General features: G+C 33.1%; 1 protein-coding gene across 3 annotated transcripts in view; it reads right to left on the bottom strand.

Annotated features, from left to right (window-relative positions):
- The window catches only part of LOC134694831 (BDNF/NT-3 growth factors receptor-like), a 129,863-nt gene that overhangs the window by 14,942 nt on the left and 96,690 nt on the right, over positions 1 to 18,231 (bottom strand). For all 3 annotated transcript variants that reach the window (XM_063555897.1, XM_063555899.1, XM_063555898.1), the window contains exons 3-4: positions 3,782 to 3,918; positions 1,470 to 1,824 (exon numbers count right to left, since the gene is read on the bottom strand). In XM_063555897.1, coding sequence (XP_063411967.1) covers positions 1,470 to 1,824; positions 3,782 to 3,918 — 492 coding nt within the window. The remainder of the gene's footprint in view (positions 1 to 1,469; positions 1,825 to 3,781; positions 3,919 to 18,231) is intronic.

The raw sequence follows: 18,231 nt of genomic DNA, 5'->3' as shown, positions 1-18,231 counted from the left end.
ATTTTAGCACATTGTCATACAATTATTGGGTTATAAATTCCCAATTGAAGAATCGAAAGCAATCTTAAAAACCTATTATGATCATATCTTTCCACAGTTGTAAAGCTCTTCAACGGACTGGGGTCTCATAAATATTTGACATTTACCGTTCCTGATGAAGTTAAATCTAGAAAAGTGCGCCAGACGCATGGCATTATTTTTCAATTATGTAACAAATAAAACTGAGAATTGAAATAGGGAATGTGTCAAGGAGACAACAACCCGACCATAGAACAGACAACAGCAGAAGGTCACCAATAACTGTAGGTCTTCAATGGAACGAGAAAGTCTCGCACCCGGATCCAGAGGCGTCCTTCAACTGGCCCTTAACAAATATCTATACTAGTTCAGTGATAATGGACGTCTTAACAAACTCCGAATTTTACACAAGAAACTAAAATTAAAAACTTGATTTACAATGACGTAGAGGCTTCCTTCCATCTTGCCGTTGATCTTTTTGTTGTACTAGTATTGCATTAATTTCTATACCGAAAGATCGAATGAACAACAGCTTGTTTGAAATCGCGTATAACAAGTAATAAGTTTTGTCTTCTCCGATGTATGAGGGGGGATAGGAGGGGTCCTGATCCCGAAATCCCGGGCTTAAAAACACGTAATCCCGAGGTCCCGAATTTAAAAAAAGTAAAAACCGACGTCCCGAAATTCGAAAACAAGAATTCCCGGATCCCGAAAGGGTCAATCCCGAAATCCCGAGCTTAAAAACACCCGATCCCGGAGTCCCGATAAAGGTCCTATCTCCCCTCATGTATGGATACAAATTAAAGATACCAATAAATGTAAAAATATAAAAGATTTATTTAAATTTTGATTTAAATAGTACTTTCTCACAAGCGTTTGATTATGGGGTTCCTATATTATATCCAAAGTTAAAATTGAGAATGAACATGGGGAAAGTGTCAAAAAGAACATTGATTTTATAAAAATGGATAATTACCACGTGAATCACGTTTACATTTGTGTCATTGTTCTCCTATTATATTTAATGCGTTTCCCTCGGTTTTAGTTTGTTACCCCGATTTTGTTTTTTGTCCATGGATTTATGAATTTGAACAGCGGTATACTGCTGTTGTCTTTATTTACATTTAGTCTGAAGAAGTTGTTCCGAGTATTCTTTATTTTGAGTGATTAATTTGTTACCTGGATACAGGACGCTCTTATATATTTCTTTGTTTCGGGATTCGCGGTACATTTTTTCGTTGAAATTATTTATGTTATATGTGACTGTCAGTGGTATAGTCGAGTTTTTGTCCTGTACTGTGAAATATGAAATTGAGAATAGAAATGGGGAATGTATCATATATATTTGTTTGTCTTGTTTATATACAAATGTATTGTGCCGAAATAACATTGAGTAACTTTGATTGTTTTTGTGAGAAGCCTGGTAATTTTAGATGTTGATTTTTACTCACCCCTATAAACCTGACCGAAGGCACCCTCACCGACAATATCCTGTAATGTTACTTTATCATACGGTATATTGTTGATTGGGATTTTCTTAGAATCCTTCTCGCCTCGTTCGGAGAAAAAATATGTCGGATTTTTGTTAACAAAGTTCATTCTGTCTAGCAACTGGACATCCTCGCTGTTCCGGATAACCTTGTCGTTCCGTTTCGATTTTCTATTACAAGCCTTTGATCTTTTCACTATGAAGATTGCGACCAAAAACAGTAACAAAAGCGCTACTGTAATCGGGATAAAAATTTGCAACAGAACTGTAGAATCGATGTCAGAAATGTGTGGCGTTGACAGTGGCGTTGGATTTGTCTACAATATAGAATATATTTGCCATAAAAACCAAAGTAATCTATTACAATGATTTTGTAACACAATGTTGACTGCTGTACCCCAATTTTTGACATTTTTACTTATTGTGTCTGTTTGTTTTGTTCACGCATCGTTGACAATGTAATGGAATTTGATGCGACTGTCATACAAGTAAGAGGTTTAGCTAGCTATAAACCCAGGTTCAATCCACCATTTTCTACATAAGAAAATACCTTTACTAAGTCAGAAATATGACAGTTGTTATCCATTCGTTTGATGTGTTTGAACTTTTGAATTTGCCATTTGATTTGGGAGTTTCCTTTTTGAATTTTCCTCGGAGTCCAGTATTAATATTTTTATAACTGAGTGTCGTGACTATTTTGACGATCTTCTTTAAATATATCATGACCGTATTTGATTGTCTTACGTCTCAGTCACTTGATTCATGCCATAAGTTTAGGAACACAAATTACAGTGAAACCTGATTAAACCGAGCCATGATTAAACTGGAAACCTGTCTTATCCAAACTTGTTCTGAAGACCATCATATCAATCACATTGTATGCATTGTGAACCTGATAAAACCGAATACCTCCAAAAACCAAACAAAATCTCAAGTCCCGAAAGGGTTCGGGTTAGTCAGGTTTTACTGTATAACCAAATACAAATTATACATAATAACAGTCGAATGCTTGCTGTTCGGTTTGAACTAAGGCTCTGTGCTGAAGACAGTACTATGACCTAAAATGGTTTACTTTTATAAATTGTGACTTGGATGGAGAGTTGTCTCATTGCCATTCTTACCACACCTTCTAAAACCTTTATATTATTCTTAATGTGGTATGATGAAAAATTCATAGCAGAAGACACTTATTATGTCGGCACACTCGGAAGGCTCTTTTGAAGATCATGCATTTCCCTTAAGGTGGTACCTAACACCTGAACTAAAATTAATTTGGTTCGTTTAATTTTCTTAAAAATTTGACAAAGTATTAATTTGACAAAAATGTAAAAAAAAATTTGAACATCGGTTCAACTTTTTACCTGTTTGGTTTTATAACTATTTTAATATGAGAATCAATTGTGAGCCTTATATAGACGAAACGTGCGTCCGGCGTATTAAATTACAATCCTGGTACATTTGATAACTTTTAACTACTGTTGCTTAATTTACAAACGTGATCTATACAGAGTAAATCAACTTAGAGTAAATGGATTTTTTATTTTTCTACGGCATGAACTAGTATTACATTTGTAAACTCGTAACTAGAGAGCTTGATTATAATTGTCAACCCGAATCTCGAACCAGGAACTTTTATATGACAAGTCAGCGCTCTAACCAAATTCTAGAAGTACAAGTACTTCCCTATAACGTAACACCTCACGGCCATCTATATGGAATATGACAGTTATTGTCCATTTGTTTGATTTAATAAATCATTTGAATTTGCAATTTGATTGGGGACTTTCCGTTTTGAAATTTCATCAGAGTTAATATAAATAAGAAGATGTGGTATGATTGCCAATGAGACAACTGTCCACAAGAGACCAAAATGACACAGACATTAACAACTATAGGTCACCGTACAGCCTTCAACAATGAGCAAAGCCCATGCCGCCTAATCATTTATCAAAGGCCAGATAAGACAATGTAAAACAATTCAAACGAGAAAACAAACGGCCTGATTTATAAAAAAATATGAACGAAAAGTAAGTATTTTTTGGGATATTACTTTCTGCATAATTACCTACTATGCAGTGGAAACAATCTACCAACAAACTATTCCGTACCTGATTTTTACTTCCATGTGAAGTCGACCTACCAACAAACTATTCCGTACCTGATTTTTACTTCCATGTGAAGTCGACCTACCAAAAAACTATTCCTTACCGGATTTTTACTTCCATTTGAAGTCGACATCGTGTGGAAGCAATCTACCAACAAACTATTCCGTACCTGATTTTTACTTCCATGTGAAGTCGACATCGTCTCGTTATTTGCATCGGGAACCAGTCCATGGACATTTTTAGGAATATTGTGGATCGGTATAACATCATGTTGTTCTAGACCATGGCCAGGCACACTGATATCTCCTAAAAGAAAATATAATAAATATTGACATCTCAGATATTGCTGTTGTTTGTTTACACATCGTTATCAATTGTATTATCAGATTATAACATGGCATTTTTCATATCGCATGTATTATCGGCCCTAGGTTCAATATCATCCCAAGAGCCCATGGCTCGAGGGCTGATAATAAATGCGATATGAAATATGACATGGTATGATCTCTTTATCATATGCTTCAACAATGGAGAAAAATAACAGATTCATATATTTATCCTTTTACGTGGCTCCCAAGTAGAAGTTCAAAGAGTGAAAAATTGACGGACGTCGGACCCCTAATTTAGTACATTCGATATAAAATTTTTCTATCATATGCCTCGACAGAGAAGAAACATTTTCTAATATGGACGAATCGACAAAAACATACATAATGAACACTGTTTGGGAAAGTTAACTTTTTTAAAGTAACTTTCTAAATATGTTTAATTTGAAACTTTAAAAATGCATTTATTTGATAATTTGTTTGTTAGGTTTTTTTTTGTTTTTTTTATTATTATTTTTCAAAATATTCTTTTCAGTATCCAAATAATTGTTTTGTACACTTCTTTGTTTTTCATAGAACACGTAGCATTGAGGTCTATTTTCCGGTATGACATGTGATAACGTTACGAAAAGACATAAGATAACAATCGAAGCATGTGCAAACTTTTCATATCAGCCCGCTAAGCACCAGGTCGAACAAATATAGAATTTACGTTAATTTAAAAATATTATCATACAAAAAAATCATGTTATTTAGTTATATTTAAGTATATGATAATAATATTTATTTCTCCGATATTGCTGTTATTTATTTACACATTGTTATCAATTGTATTAATATTTTTTTTCAGATATTGCTGTTATTTGATCACACTTTTTTGCCAATATAATGGAGTTATAAACGACTGTCATACAAGTAAGAGGTTTAGCTTGCTATAAAACCAAGTTTAATCCGCCATTTCTACATAAGGAAATGCCTTTTCTACATATGGATTAACCCTAGCTTTTTGTGGGTTTCGTGTTGCTTTGTCATTGGTTTTCTATGTTGTGTCTTGTGTACTATTACCTGTCTGTCTGTTTGTCTTATTCTTTTTTAGCCAGAGCGTTGTCAGTTTATTTTTGATCTATGATAGTGATTGTCCCTCTAGTATCTTTCAACCCTTTTCCGTACCAAGTCAGATGTGTGACAGTTGGTTTCCATTCGTTTGCTTTCGTACTTTTATAAAAGAGGGACGAAAGATACCAAAGGGACAGTCACACTCATAAATCTAAAATAAAGTGACAACGCCATGGCTAAAAATTAAAAAGACAAACAGACAAACAATAGTACACATGACACAACATAGAAAAATAAAAAATAAACAACACGAACCCCACCAACAATCAGGGGTGATCCCAGGTGATCTGGAAGGGTAAGCAAATCCTGTTCCACATGTAGCACCCGTCTATAAAAGACTTTCCGTTTTGAATTTCCCTTGTAGTGCGGCGGTATTTTTTGTTTTTGACTTTTAGATATGCAGTTTTGCCAGGACACTGAGAATAGTTAAAAATGATGTTTATTGAGAATCTGAAAAGATTCATTTACGATAGTTTAAATAAAGTATGAACCAGAGAATTGAAATTCTTTTTTCTTACTTTTTTTTTGTTTTTGAAAATTAAGAAATCAAAACAACCTGAAAATACGGGTTATTTTTTTTACTGCAGGAAAATAGGTAGAATAATATTAGTTACAAAAGAGTGTTAGTGACCTAATATTATATCTACGTGGTCAGTAAATTTTATATTGGGTGAGAGTGAAGCTCGAAGCCCGACCCCCATAAGAAATTTACTGACCGTATCCATGTATATCGTATAAGGTCACAAGAACACTATGTAAACATTTTGTCTTACCGACTATCTTAATTTGTTGAATTTAGACAAGAGTAGTCTCATTTGCAATCATATCACTTCTTGTGATTTTGATATTTAAGTGTTCAAGTGTTAAATTTTAAGAATCTATTTCCATTGGTCTGTACCAAAAAACGAATGTAAACAATTATAATTTAAAATCAACAACCTTGATATAACAATACTAAACAGAACTTTCAATACATTGACATAATCAAATATAATACCAAAGTCGTAACTTCACTACTAAACGTGTATTGAAATAGACCCTGCATCCCTACTAACATAAATTGGAATATACACGATCTCCACGAGGACACTTTTAACCTATACTATTCCTAGAAATTTATAGGAGGTAGGATATAACAACTATCTACATTAACCACGGTTTCGCTAATACTTAACTTTATAATCTGCCCCTTGCTTTGGTTATTTCTCTATCGTACCCTTCATTGCACGTTATGCAATAATAAGCATACGTGAAAGTAAAATCACAAAAATACTGAATCCGAGTAAAATTCAAGACGGAAAGTCCTCAATCAAATGGCAAAATCAAATGATAAAAAACACCAAACGTATTGACATCCGTCATATTCCTGACATATTACAGGCATTTTCAAATGTAGAAAATGGTAGATTGAACCTAGGTTTACAGCGCCAAACCTCTCACTTATATGACAGTCGCATCGAATTCCGTTATGTTTACACCGATGCGTTAACAAAACAGCCATAATCGGTACAAGGCCATGTGTTTGCACTGTGGATGGAAGTTCTGATGTTTTTGTTTACTGAAATATAACTACCAAACATTGGTCCTCCGGTCAAATTTTATCGTCAACTGGTAAAATTTGAGATGAGCTGTGTAGGACAGCTTTTCTATTTAGTTTGAAATGTATGCTATGGTTATGAAATGTCTTCTTAATGCTTTAATAAATTGAATTTTTATTAATATTCATATAACGCAAAGAAGAAATGTTCTTCCCTAAGTATTTTGGACAGATTGGAAACTGTTGAAACGACCATAACGATCAAACTCCTTACGAAATTATTGTTTAAGTATCATTACAAATTCGCTCATCCATATTATTCAGTAATTGTGTAACTGTTTACAATACAGCAGCTAACAATAAAATTCTGCAGCAAATGACTTTTTGAATATAGTTCTGTGAGTGAAATACTACGATTTCCTATGGTAATTTTTACATCGTGACAGTTTCATCGTTTTTCGTGAAGCTAATCTAAATTTTATAGGAAGAAACGGTTAAATCACAGCTTGTTTAGGAAAGGAATGGATTGAAGTTTTATGCAACAGTAGTAATACATGTCTGTTACGTATATTTCAAGCGGAAAACTCAATTAACCTCTGTGTGGTAAATAGAAATTCAATTCTCTGTGATAAGACGGATGTTTATATTTATAAATCTATGTGTAGTAATATTAATCCATGTTATTCAGAAAAGGAAAGTACAATCTAATGATGATGGCTATTTGGTTACGTTTTCTTTCCGTCATTGTTTTTATTTTTATATTATGCTTTTCTGTCTTCCTGTAGGGAAAACGGTAGTATTACATTTTCCTAGCATTATGTTGGCCTTTTGTGTACCCAAGAAAGGGCGTAGGAAGTCAACTTAGCAGCCTTGTGATTGGATGTAAGGGTACAATATATTTTTTATTTATCTATCAATAACTGCAGTGTGTAAATTTACAATATAAATTTTGAAACCTATAGAAATATTTTCTAGAGAATTATTCGAAAAGGCTTCCAAAATTTCATAAATTTGGTGTAAAATGACGGTTGGCATGGATAAAATAAACCAGCTCCGTTGGAAATTGGTCATGATACTATTTGGCTTCAATTTTTAAAATAGAATAATAAAGTACTAACACCACACATAACTATTTTATCCAGGTTTTTATTATAAAAAGTGGTAAATTTAGAAAATGTTAGTATTGTCGCCTATGGCAGAATAAATAGTACCGTTTTCCCTGTAGTCTATCATGATTAAATGTAATGTTGATGGTATTTTGGTTTTGCTTTCTGTATTTCCACCATTGTTTGATTAAAGGTATGTTATCATGTTTTTTTGGGGTTTATTTTCAATCTTTCTATCTTCCTAATAGGAATATTTAACTGTAAGAGTGGATACAATCATTTTAATGAGAGAGAGAAAAGATCAGACTCGAAAGGGGATTCCCCGTTTCTATATGATAATTCTTTAATCTTTTAGAATTTTTTTCTCTTTTTTCTTTTTTTCCACTATACTTTCTGTTAAAGCACCGCATTCTTTTTTCTTTTTTTCTTTTTAATCTCTTTTTCTTTATTTAGCCCCATCCCCCTATATTCTTCTATTTTTGTTAAATTGATTCCTTTTATGTAAAACTCTATTAACCTAGGACTCGTAAACAGAAATTCAATTCTCTGCGATAAGACGGATGTTTATATTTATAGATCTATATGTAGTAAGATTAATCCATTCTATTTCGGTTTCGTTTACTCTCTTTCCCCCAGAGTTTTTTTGTTGTTTGTCTGTTTGTTTGTTTGTTGTTTGTTTGTTTGTTGTTGGGGTTTTTTACGAATCTTTCTATCTTCCTATTGTTTATAACGTAAACAGAATACAGATTACTTTTAATCGTAGTATGTATATGGATCTGCATTTTACATATTTTCCTATTTGTCTCTTTCCAAAAGATATATTAAGGCGAAAAGCTTAATGACAACATGACACGTAAAATATGTGGTAATTATAAAAAGTGCAATTAGCTTAATCGATTAACGAAACAAGATTGTGTGTTTGTCTGCAAATTTATTTTAGATAGAATACGTCGTTTCTTTTATATCGTTAAACATTTTGTCTTAACTGTAAATATAAATAATTTAAGGAAAATTTTTAATCTAGCTTTACAATGATATCTATTACTATTAATTTTCAATATATATATATATCATTCCCGTCTCTCATAATTCTTTTTAGAATGGCATTAATATTTTATATTATCCTGCAATTAGGTGTCCTACTATACAGATACAGCCCTACAGATATCGCTATGCTGTATCTGTATACTATACAGATATCGCTTCTAAGCTCCGCCCACTGCCGGACTGAGTATTGTTTGAACCTGTGTGACCTCAGAATGTGTATTCCACTTGCATTCCAATGACGATGACAATTGTCGATTTCAAAACTTGAATGTGTATGATTGTGTTACAAAATCAGCCATGTCAATTGCATGCATGTTTAGTGAAAGTCAAGTCTGAAGCGTAGGACAACTCGTACACTTCTGTTTCAAATTGGACAATGTTTTGTAATGTTTTTAATTTTTACTGTTGAAATTAGTTGTTATGTTAAAATAGATATTTATTCACCTTGAGCGATGTATTATTATTGACCATTCGAGATTCTTTTTTTTGCGAATCCATCTTCCAGCGTAATGTGTGATTTTGATATTACTACGCGGGCCTCAAGGGATTACAAATCGAAAATAAATGCTAAATATGTAAGTTTTTGTGTTTTTCCAAACACAAACAATTTACAGAATTAATTGCAGGATAAAGACAATAACTGTTTAGTGTCTTTAAATATCAGCTGTATTTGTACTCGGCTCGAAACAGGTGTAGTAGCTCGCTAAAAGCTCGCATACACCTTGTTTCCTAGCCTCGTACAAATACAGCTGATATTTAAAGACACTAAACAGTTATTGTCTATTTATTAAAATTGAGAATGGAAATGGGGAATGTGTCAAAGAGACAACAACCCGACCAAAATAAAAAAACACAACAGCAGAAGGTCACCAACAGGTCTTCAATGTAGCGAGAAATTCCCGCACCCGGAGGCGTCCTTCAGCTGGCCCCTAAACAATTATATACTAGTTCAGTGATAATGAACGCCATACTAATTTCCAAATTGTACACAAGAAACTAAAATTTAAATAATACAAGACTAACAAAGGCCAGAGGCTCCTGACTTGGGACAGGCGCAAAAATGCGGCGGGGTTAAACATGTTTGTGAGATCTCAACCCTCCCCCTATACCTCTAACCAGTGTAGAAAAGTAAAAGCATAACAATACGCACATTAAAATTCAGTTCAAGAGAAGTCCGAGTCTGATGTCAGAAGATGTAACCAAAGAAAATAAACAAAATGACAATAATACATAAATAACAACAGACTACTAGCAGTTAACTGACATGCCAGCTCCAGACTTCAATTAAACTGACTGAAAGATTATGATTTCATCATATGAACATCAGGCACAATCCTTCCCGTAAGGGGTTTAGTATCATACCATCATAACATATATGAGAAGAACATAACCCGTGTCATGCCAACAACTGTTTTTAGAATAAATGTGTTTAGTTCCGACGCAAAGACCTTATCAGTGACTCAATATTAACGCCAAAATATGCAATCTTTAATGACTTGACAACAGTATCGTAATTATATCCCTTCTTAATAAGTCTATTCAAAGGTTTTGTAAGTTTATGAGGTGAATACTGACACCTTTGTGCTTTATAAAGAATATTTCCATAAAAAATTGGATGTGAAATACCTGAACGTATAAAAAGTCTGCATGTTGAGCTATATTTACGAATGATGTCTTTATACCGATGATAAAATTTAGTAAATGTTTTGACTAGTTTGTGATATCGAAAACCCTGGTGTAATAATTTTTCAGTAATACATAAATTTCTCTCGTTAAAATCTAAAACATTGTTACATACACGAGCGAATCGTACAAGTTGAGATATATAAACACCGTAAGATGGTGACAAGGGAACGTCACCATCTAAAAACGGATAATTAACGATAGGAAATGAAAAATCATCCCTTTTATCATAAATTTTAGTATTCAGCTTTCCGTTAGTGATATAGATATCAAGATCGAGGAAAGGGCAGTGGTCATTGTTAGTATTAGCTTTATTTAAAGTGAGTTCACCAGGATAAATTTCATTAATATACATACTGAAGTCGTCATTATTGAGAGCCAAAATATCATCCAAATATCTAAAAGTATTATTAAATTTGTTTATCAGATGTTGTTTTGATGGGTCTTTGTATGTATTCGTGTATTATGTTATATATTGTAATACTAATGGTGGAACGTAAATAAACTAGTCCCAGGTTAGGGGGAGGGTTGGGATCCCGTTAACATGTTTAACCCCGCCACATTATTTATGTATGTGCCTGTCCCAAGTCAGGAGCCTGTAATTCAGTGGTTGTCGTTTGTTTATGTGTTACATATTTGTTTTTCGTTCATTTTTTTACATAAATAAGGCCGTTAGTTTTCTCGCTTGAATTGTTTTACATTGTCTTATCGGGGCCTTTTATAGCTGACTATTTGCGGTATGGGCTTTGCTCATTGTTGAAGGACGTACTGTGACCTATAATTGTTTATGTTTGTGTCATTTTGGTATTTTGTGGATAGTTGTCTCATTGGCAATCATACCACATCTTCTTTTTTATATTTGTATTTTTTTGGATTGCATTGTCAGAATTTCTTTTTTAAGATAGTTTGTATTGCAAAAAATGCCGTATTTTTAAATTCAAGAAATAATTTGTAATTTCCTAAAATAAACCTCTAAAATAACATTTGTTTAAATTTGTTTTTTTTCTCGCAGCAATGCAATTTTGCTTTACTACAATCTCAAATTCACTAAATTGACAAAACAGTATGAATCTCTATGTAATACTAATGATCTGAACATTGTCGCGTGCGTTTACGGTGTTTTGACCAATAATCAACCAGTTGTAGATTGCTCAAATAATTTGACTGACAAATACCACTTCTTTACAGGAAATTAGAGAAAATGGCGTCCGAGATCTGCATGCACCTGGCATAACAAAGGTCAAATACAAAAGTTCTATGAGTAGAATCTATAAGGACATCACTTCTTTCGGGAAATAAGAGAAACTGGCGTCTGATATTTGCATGCACCTGACGCAAAAAAAGGTCTATGTTTAAAATTTAAGTACACAACCTCTTTACTTGTAATTTAAAAATGGCGTCCGAGGTCTGCAGATGGCATTTCTAAGATCAGATATAAAAGTTCTATAAGTAGAATTTAAGGACATGACGACGCTACATGTCTATGGTACATATGTCATAATAGAGCTTTCTTACAAATTGACAAAAGGTACGAACGAACGTAAAGGGAGCACGTATTACATTTCCACAATAACAGTTAAAAGAGTCTTTGTTTTATCCAACAAAACAGCATTCTTTTCTAAATCAAGTTTATTTTTCAAAAATATTAATATCGCAAATAATACACGATTTTAATATAATCAAACAGAGAAAAATAGTGTCAAATACACTTACGTTCGGATACATAACTTACGTAAACCACGAGAACACAAATTTCCGCGGGACATTTTTAAGCACGAGTTTCACGATTAACATTTCAATAGCATTATTAAAGTACGTTAGTCTAAATTTAACGACAAGATTCACATTTATTTTTATTTTTTATAGTACACTTTTAGCAAATTGTCAAAGTGGAATATCGAGATTTGCTTGAAAATGATGCTAAAATGTTTTTAAAAAGTAATGGTGAATAAATCTAGAAAAACAGATTTTGTATATCAAGAAAATAGATTTACAATTTTGCATCATATATGTTGTGGATTTTATAAGGACGATTTAACAGTACACATGTTTGGAAGCTAGACGCGAAGTTGTCACTTATCGTCCAGTGGCTAATATTTCATGAATTTTCAGGACTATAGGCAAAACGCAAATATACGCTAAAATGACCGTTCCTTTGCTCCGGTGTATCATATATATACATTAGGTGGGTGGGGGCAATGAATATTACCAGAGGGGAGGCGAGGATACAAAAGTTAATAAACGAGCAACAGCATATGGCATAGTATAAAGATCGTCTTTTTTCTTCATTTTCATTTTATAATTTTGAGCGTTGCAAATTTTGAATCAAGGAAGTATTTGTGTTTTTAGTTTTCTTATATTTCTATAAGGGAAGACGACAATGTATTTACTTTGACATTTTCTTAGGTTAAACAGTGCAACATTGTAATATTAAAGAGTGGGGGAGGGGCCGGTTTTTAGACTTTTAGGACATATTTTCCGTCCGACTACTCTATATTTAGGATATTTTGTAGTGTTATTTCCTCCAACCTAGTGTTATCATATTTTAACCGATCGTACGTCCCGAAATCCTTAATATATCTAAAAAAAAAATCAATTTAATAAGTGTAACTGCATGTAGGATAACTGTCTAAAATTCCACGACTATTTAAATATGTCAAAATAAAGGATCCCTAAAACGAGTTTTACGTATGATTCGTCAAGCATACGTACCTTTCGTCAATTTGTAAGAAAGCTCTAATATAACAGAACAGATAGTAATTTCATACCTCGCTGAAGTACGTCCATTATTCATTTTTTTATTATTCAAATTTCAATAATGAATAATGAAATTGTTCACTATTTACCATTCAATTTTAAGTGATGAATAATGAATAATAAAATAGTTTATGGTACATTATTCAATTGCCAGTTGAAGCGGTGAAAGGTGCAATAAAAAAAAAATAGCCTGTGACACTTTAGCTTTATCCCGTATTTCTTAATTCGTATCTAACCAATATTCAAATTAATATCAGAATTTTTTTTTTAAAACACTCTTTAAATTTTTAATTATATTTATCCGTCTAGTTTCGAACGACAAACTAGTGGGTTTTTCTTATTATTTTTAACAGAAATTCCTGTTAAACTGTGAGAGTATGACCAATACATATATATCAAAAATAAAATACTCTACGTTGTCTTTTTTATTTTCACTGGACCATTGCTCATTTCATGCTTTGATTATAGATATAACAAATCGGTAGTGTCGCAATTATCATTAGAGGGGTTACGGAGGACCTAAATGCCAAAATACGCGTGAAAATTAAGAAATGGCCAATTTTGAATAATGAAATGGATATGTTGAATAATGGAATGGACTGCTGCGACCCTTCAGCCCCTAATTACAGATATACTTTATACCTTATTCGAAAGCTTTTTAAAAGAGGAACAAAAGGTGTATGGTCAATATGTTCTGCAACGCATATTAAAAGTAATAACAATTAAAGGACTTGAATACCGAAATACGCGTGAACATTGAGAAACAGCTTGGTCATGAGCACTCATGGTACATATTACCAATCATTGAAGACTGACCAATAAAATCGCCAACTGTTGGTCCGCGTTTAATTACTCATACATCAGGAACCTGTTATTCCGTGTTTGTCGTTTGTTTATGTGTTACATATTTGTTTTTCGTTCATTTTTTTTATATAAATAAGGCCATTTGTTTTCTCGTTTGAATTGTTTCACATTGTCATTTCGGAGCTATTTATAGTGACTATGTGGTATGGGTCGCTCATGGTTGAAGACCGTACGGTGACCTATAGTTCTTAATGTCTGTGTCGTTTTGTCTCTTGTGTAAATTGGCAATCATACCACATCTTCCTTTTTTTATATATGTATAGTACGTACACTGTATCATGACTTCCACTAACATCGATTAACGTACGGTATTAGAATGTCAAAAGTGTAAAATAACCTCATATATTATAATCACCACGTGTAGTCCTTTAACCAATCATATCTCTATAAATCTATCGGAAGTAATATAATATGACTTCCACTATCATCGATTAACGTACGGTATTAGAATGTCAAAAGTGTAAAAGAACCTCCGATATTGCTTACAGACAGATAATGGGTTGATAATTACATGTTATGTTGCGGTATGGCTTACAAGTTACAATTATTAGCTCTTATGGCCGGTCGTCTCACTATCTTCAAGAAGATGAATGAGTGAGACTAGCTTGAAATAGCAAACTTAATATATTTGTGTGAGATCGTGTTGCTCAGTGTTTTGTTTTTCTATACATAATTGTTTGCTAACTGTTATTTTACTTTTTTCTTTTATTGCTAGGGCGTTGCCATTTTATTTTGGACTTTTAAGTTAAAAAATTTCCTTTAGTATTGATTAAATAAATCCCTTTAAATTGATTTTAATATTATATTGCAAATACAGCGAGATATATACACACACTAGAAAACGTCTGTGATATCGCAGGTCCGTGACTAAATAGTACATAACTATGTGTGAGACTTATCTAAGCTTGGATTTTTAGAATGATTGGTATTGTCATCTAATAAAGTCATGCTAATTATAAGATGTACAGTTTTCTCTGCTTTCAAATTTTTTTTGTTTGAACCAGTCGACCTGGCACTAACCAGTTATTGGTAATATTAATTATTAGGACAAAATTTACCCGTATCAAATGTGCATTGAATCCATTGAAATTCACGAAACAATTACCCGTATTAAATGTGCATTCGAATCCCTAGACATTATCGATTAATTTTTCTGTATTACATGTGCGTTTGAATCCCTGTAAATCCCAGAGACATTTACTCGTATAACATATATGTATTTGAATCCCCAGAAATAATCGAGACACATATATACCCGTATTGCAGTTGAATCCCTAGAAATTACAGAGACACTTACCCGTACCAATATTTACATGTGCATTTGAATACCTAAAAAAAATTCCTAGACGTACACTACCTGTAAAAAATATAAATCTCTGTAAGTTCCCTAGACACTTACTTGTATAACAAGTGCATTTGAATCCCTAGAAATTGCCGACACATGTACCCGGCCGTATTACAATGTACATGTGCATTAAAATCCCTTGAAATTGCTACATGTAAGGAACTTACACGTATTAAATGTTAATATTTCTTGATTATCAAGGGACTTACACATTTGATTTCTGATTCCGTATAAATACCAGAGTGACTTACCCATAGTACATTTGATTCCGTATAAATACCAGAGTGACTTACCCGTAGGACATTTGATTCCATATAAATACCAGAGTGACTTACACGTTTTACATTTGATTCCTTATAAATACCAGAGTGACTAACACGTAGTACATTTGATTCCGTATAAATACCAGAGTGACTTACATGTATTACATTTGATTCCGTATAAATACCAGAGTGACTTACCCGTATTACATTTGCTTCCATATAAATACCAGAGTGACTTACCCGTTTTAAATTTGATTCCATATAAATACCAGAGTGACTTACCCGTATAACATTTGATTAAATAAAAGTACCAGAGTGCCTTACCCGTAGTACACTTGATTCCGTATAAATACCAGAGTGACTTATCCGTAGTACATTTGATTCCGTATAAATACCAGAGTGACTTAACGTATTACATTTGATTCCATATAAATACCAGAGCGACTTACCCGTAGTACATTTGATTCCGTATAAATACCATAGTGACTTGCCCGTATTACATTTGATTCCGTATAAATACCAGAGTGACTTACCCGTTTTACATTTGATTCCATATAAATACCAGAGTGACTTACCCGTATTACATTTGATTCCATATAAATACCAGAGTGACTTACTTGTAGTACATTTGATTCCGTATCAATACCAGAGTGACTTACCCGTATTACATTTGATTCCATATAAATACCAGAGTGACTTACACGTAGTACATTTGATTCCATATAAATACCAGAGTGACTTACTCGTAGTACATTTGATTCAGTATACATACCAGAGTGACTTACCCGTAGTACATTTGATTCAGTATACATACCAGAGTGACTTACCCGTAGTACATTTGATTCAGTATAGATACCAAAGTGATTACTCGTAGTTCATTTGATTCAGTATACATATCAGAGTGACTTACCCGTAGTACATTTGATTCCGTATGAATACCAGGGTGACTTACCCGTATTACATTTGATTCAGTATACATACCAGAGTGACTTACCCGTAGTACATTTGATTCAGTATAAATACAAAAGTGACTTTAAATACACGTAATACATTTGGTTCCGTATAAATACCAAAGTGACTTACCCGTATTACATTTGATTCCATGAAAAATACCAGAGTGACTTACACGTTTTACATTTGATTCCATATAAATACCAAAGTATCTAACACGTAGTACATTTGATTCCGTATAAATACCAGAGTGACTTTCACGTTTTACATTTGATTTTATATAATTACCAGAGTGACTTACAGGTAGTACATTTGATTCCATATAAATACCAGAGTGACTTACCCGTAGTACATCTGATTCCATATAAATACCAGAGTGACTTACCCGTATTACATTTGAATCCGTATGAATACCAGAGTGACTTACCCGTAGTACATTTGATTCCATATAAATACCAGAGTGACTTACCCGTATTACATTTGATTCCGTATGAATACCAGAGCGACTTACCCGTAGTACATTTGATTCCATATAAATACCAGAGTGACTTACCCGTTTTAAATTTGATTCCATATAAATACCAGAGTGACTTACCCGTATAACATTTGATTAAATAAAAGTACCAGAGTGCCTTACCCGTAGTACACTTGATTCCGTATAAATACCAGAGTGACTTATCCGTAGTACATTTGATTCCGTATAAATACCAGAGTGACTTATCCGTATTACATTTGATTCCATATAAATACCAGAGCGACTTACCCGTAGTACATTTGATTCCGTATAAATACCAGAGTGACTTGCCCGTATTACATTTGATTCCGTATAAATACCAGAGTGACTTACCCGTTTTACATTTGATTCCATATAAATACCAGAGTGACTTACCCGTATTACATTTGATTCCATATAAATACCAGAGTGACTTACTTGTAGTACATTTGATTCCGTATCAATACCAGAGTGACTTACCCGTATTACATTTGATTCCATATAAATACCAGAGTGACTTACACGTAGTACATTTGATTCCATATAAATACCAGAGTGACTTACTCGTAGTACATTTGATTCAGTATACATACCAGAGTGACTTACCCGTAGTACATTTGATTCAGTATACATACCAGAGTGACTTACCCGTAGTACATTTGATTCAGTATAGATACCAAAGTGATTACTCGTAGTTCATTTGATTCAGTATACATATCAGAGTGACTTACCCGTAGTACATTTGATTCCGTATGAATACCAGGGTGACTTACCCGTATTACATTTGATTCAGTATACATACCAGAGTGACTTACCCGTAGTACATTTGATTCAGTATAAATACAAAAGTGACTTTAAATACACGAAGTACATTTGGTTCCGTATAAATACCAAAGTGACTTACCCGTATTACATTTGATTCCATGAAAAATACCAGAGTGACTTACACGTTTTACATTTGATTCCATATAAATACCAAAGTATCTAACACGTAGTACATTTGATTCCGTATAAATACCAGAGTGACTTTCACGTTTTACATTTGATTTTATATAATTACCAGAGTGACTTACAGGTAGTACATTTGATTCCATATAAATACCAGAGTGACTTACCCGTAGTACATCTGAT

Source organism: Mytilus trossulus, chromosome 13, assembly GCF_036588685.1.
Source record: "Mytilus trossulus isolate FHL-02 chromosome 13, PNRI_Mtr1.1.1.hap1, whole genome shotgun sequence".
NCBI lineage: Eukaryota > Metazoa > Mollusca > Bivalvia > Mytilida > Mytilidae > Mytilus > Mytilus trossulus.
The sequence above is the reverse complement of the archived record's forward strand: the minus strand, read 5'-3'. Positions and strand labels throughout refer to the sequence as shown.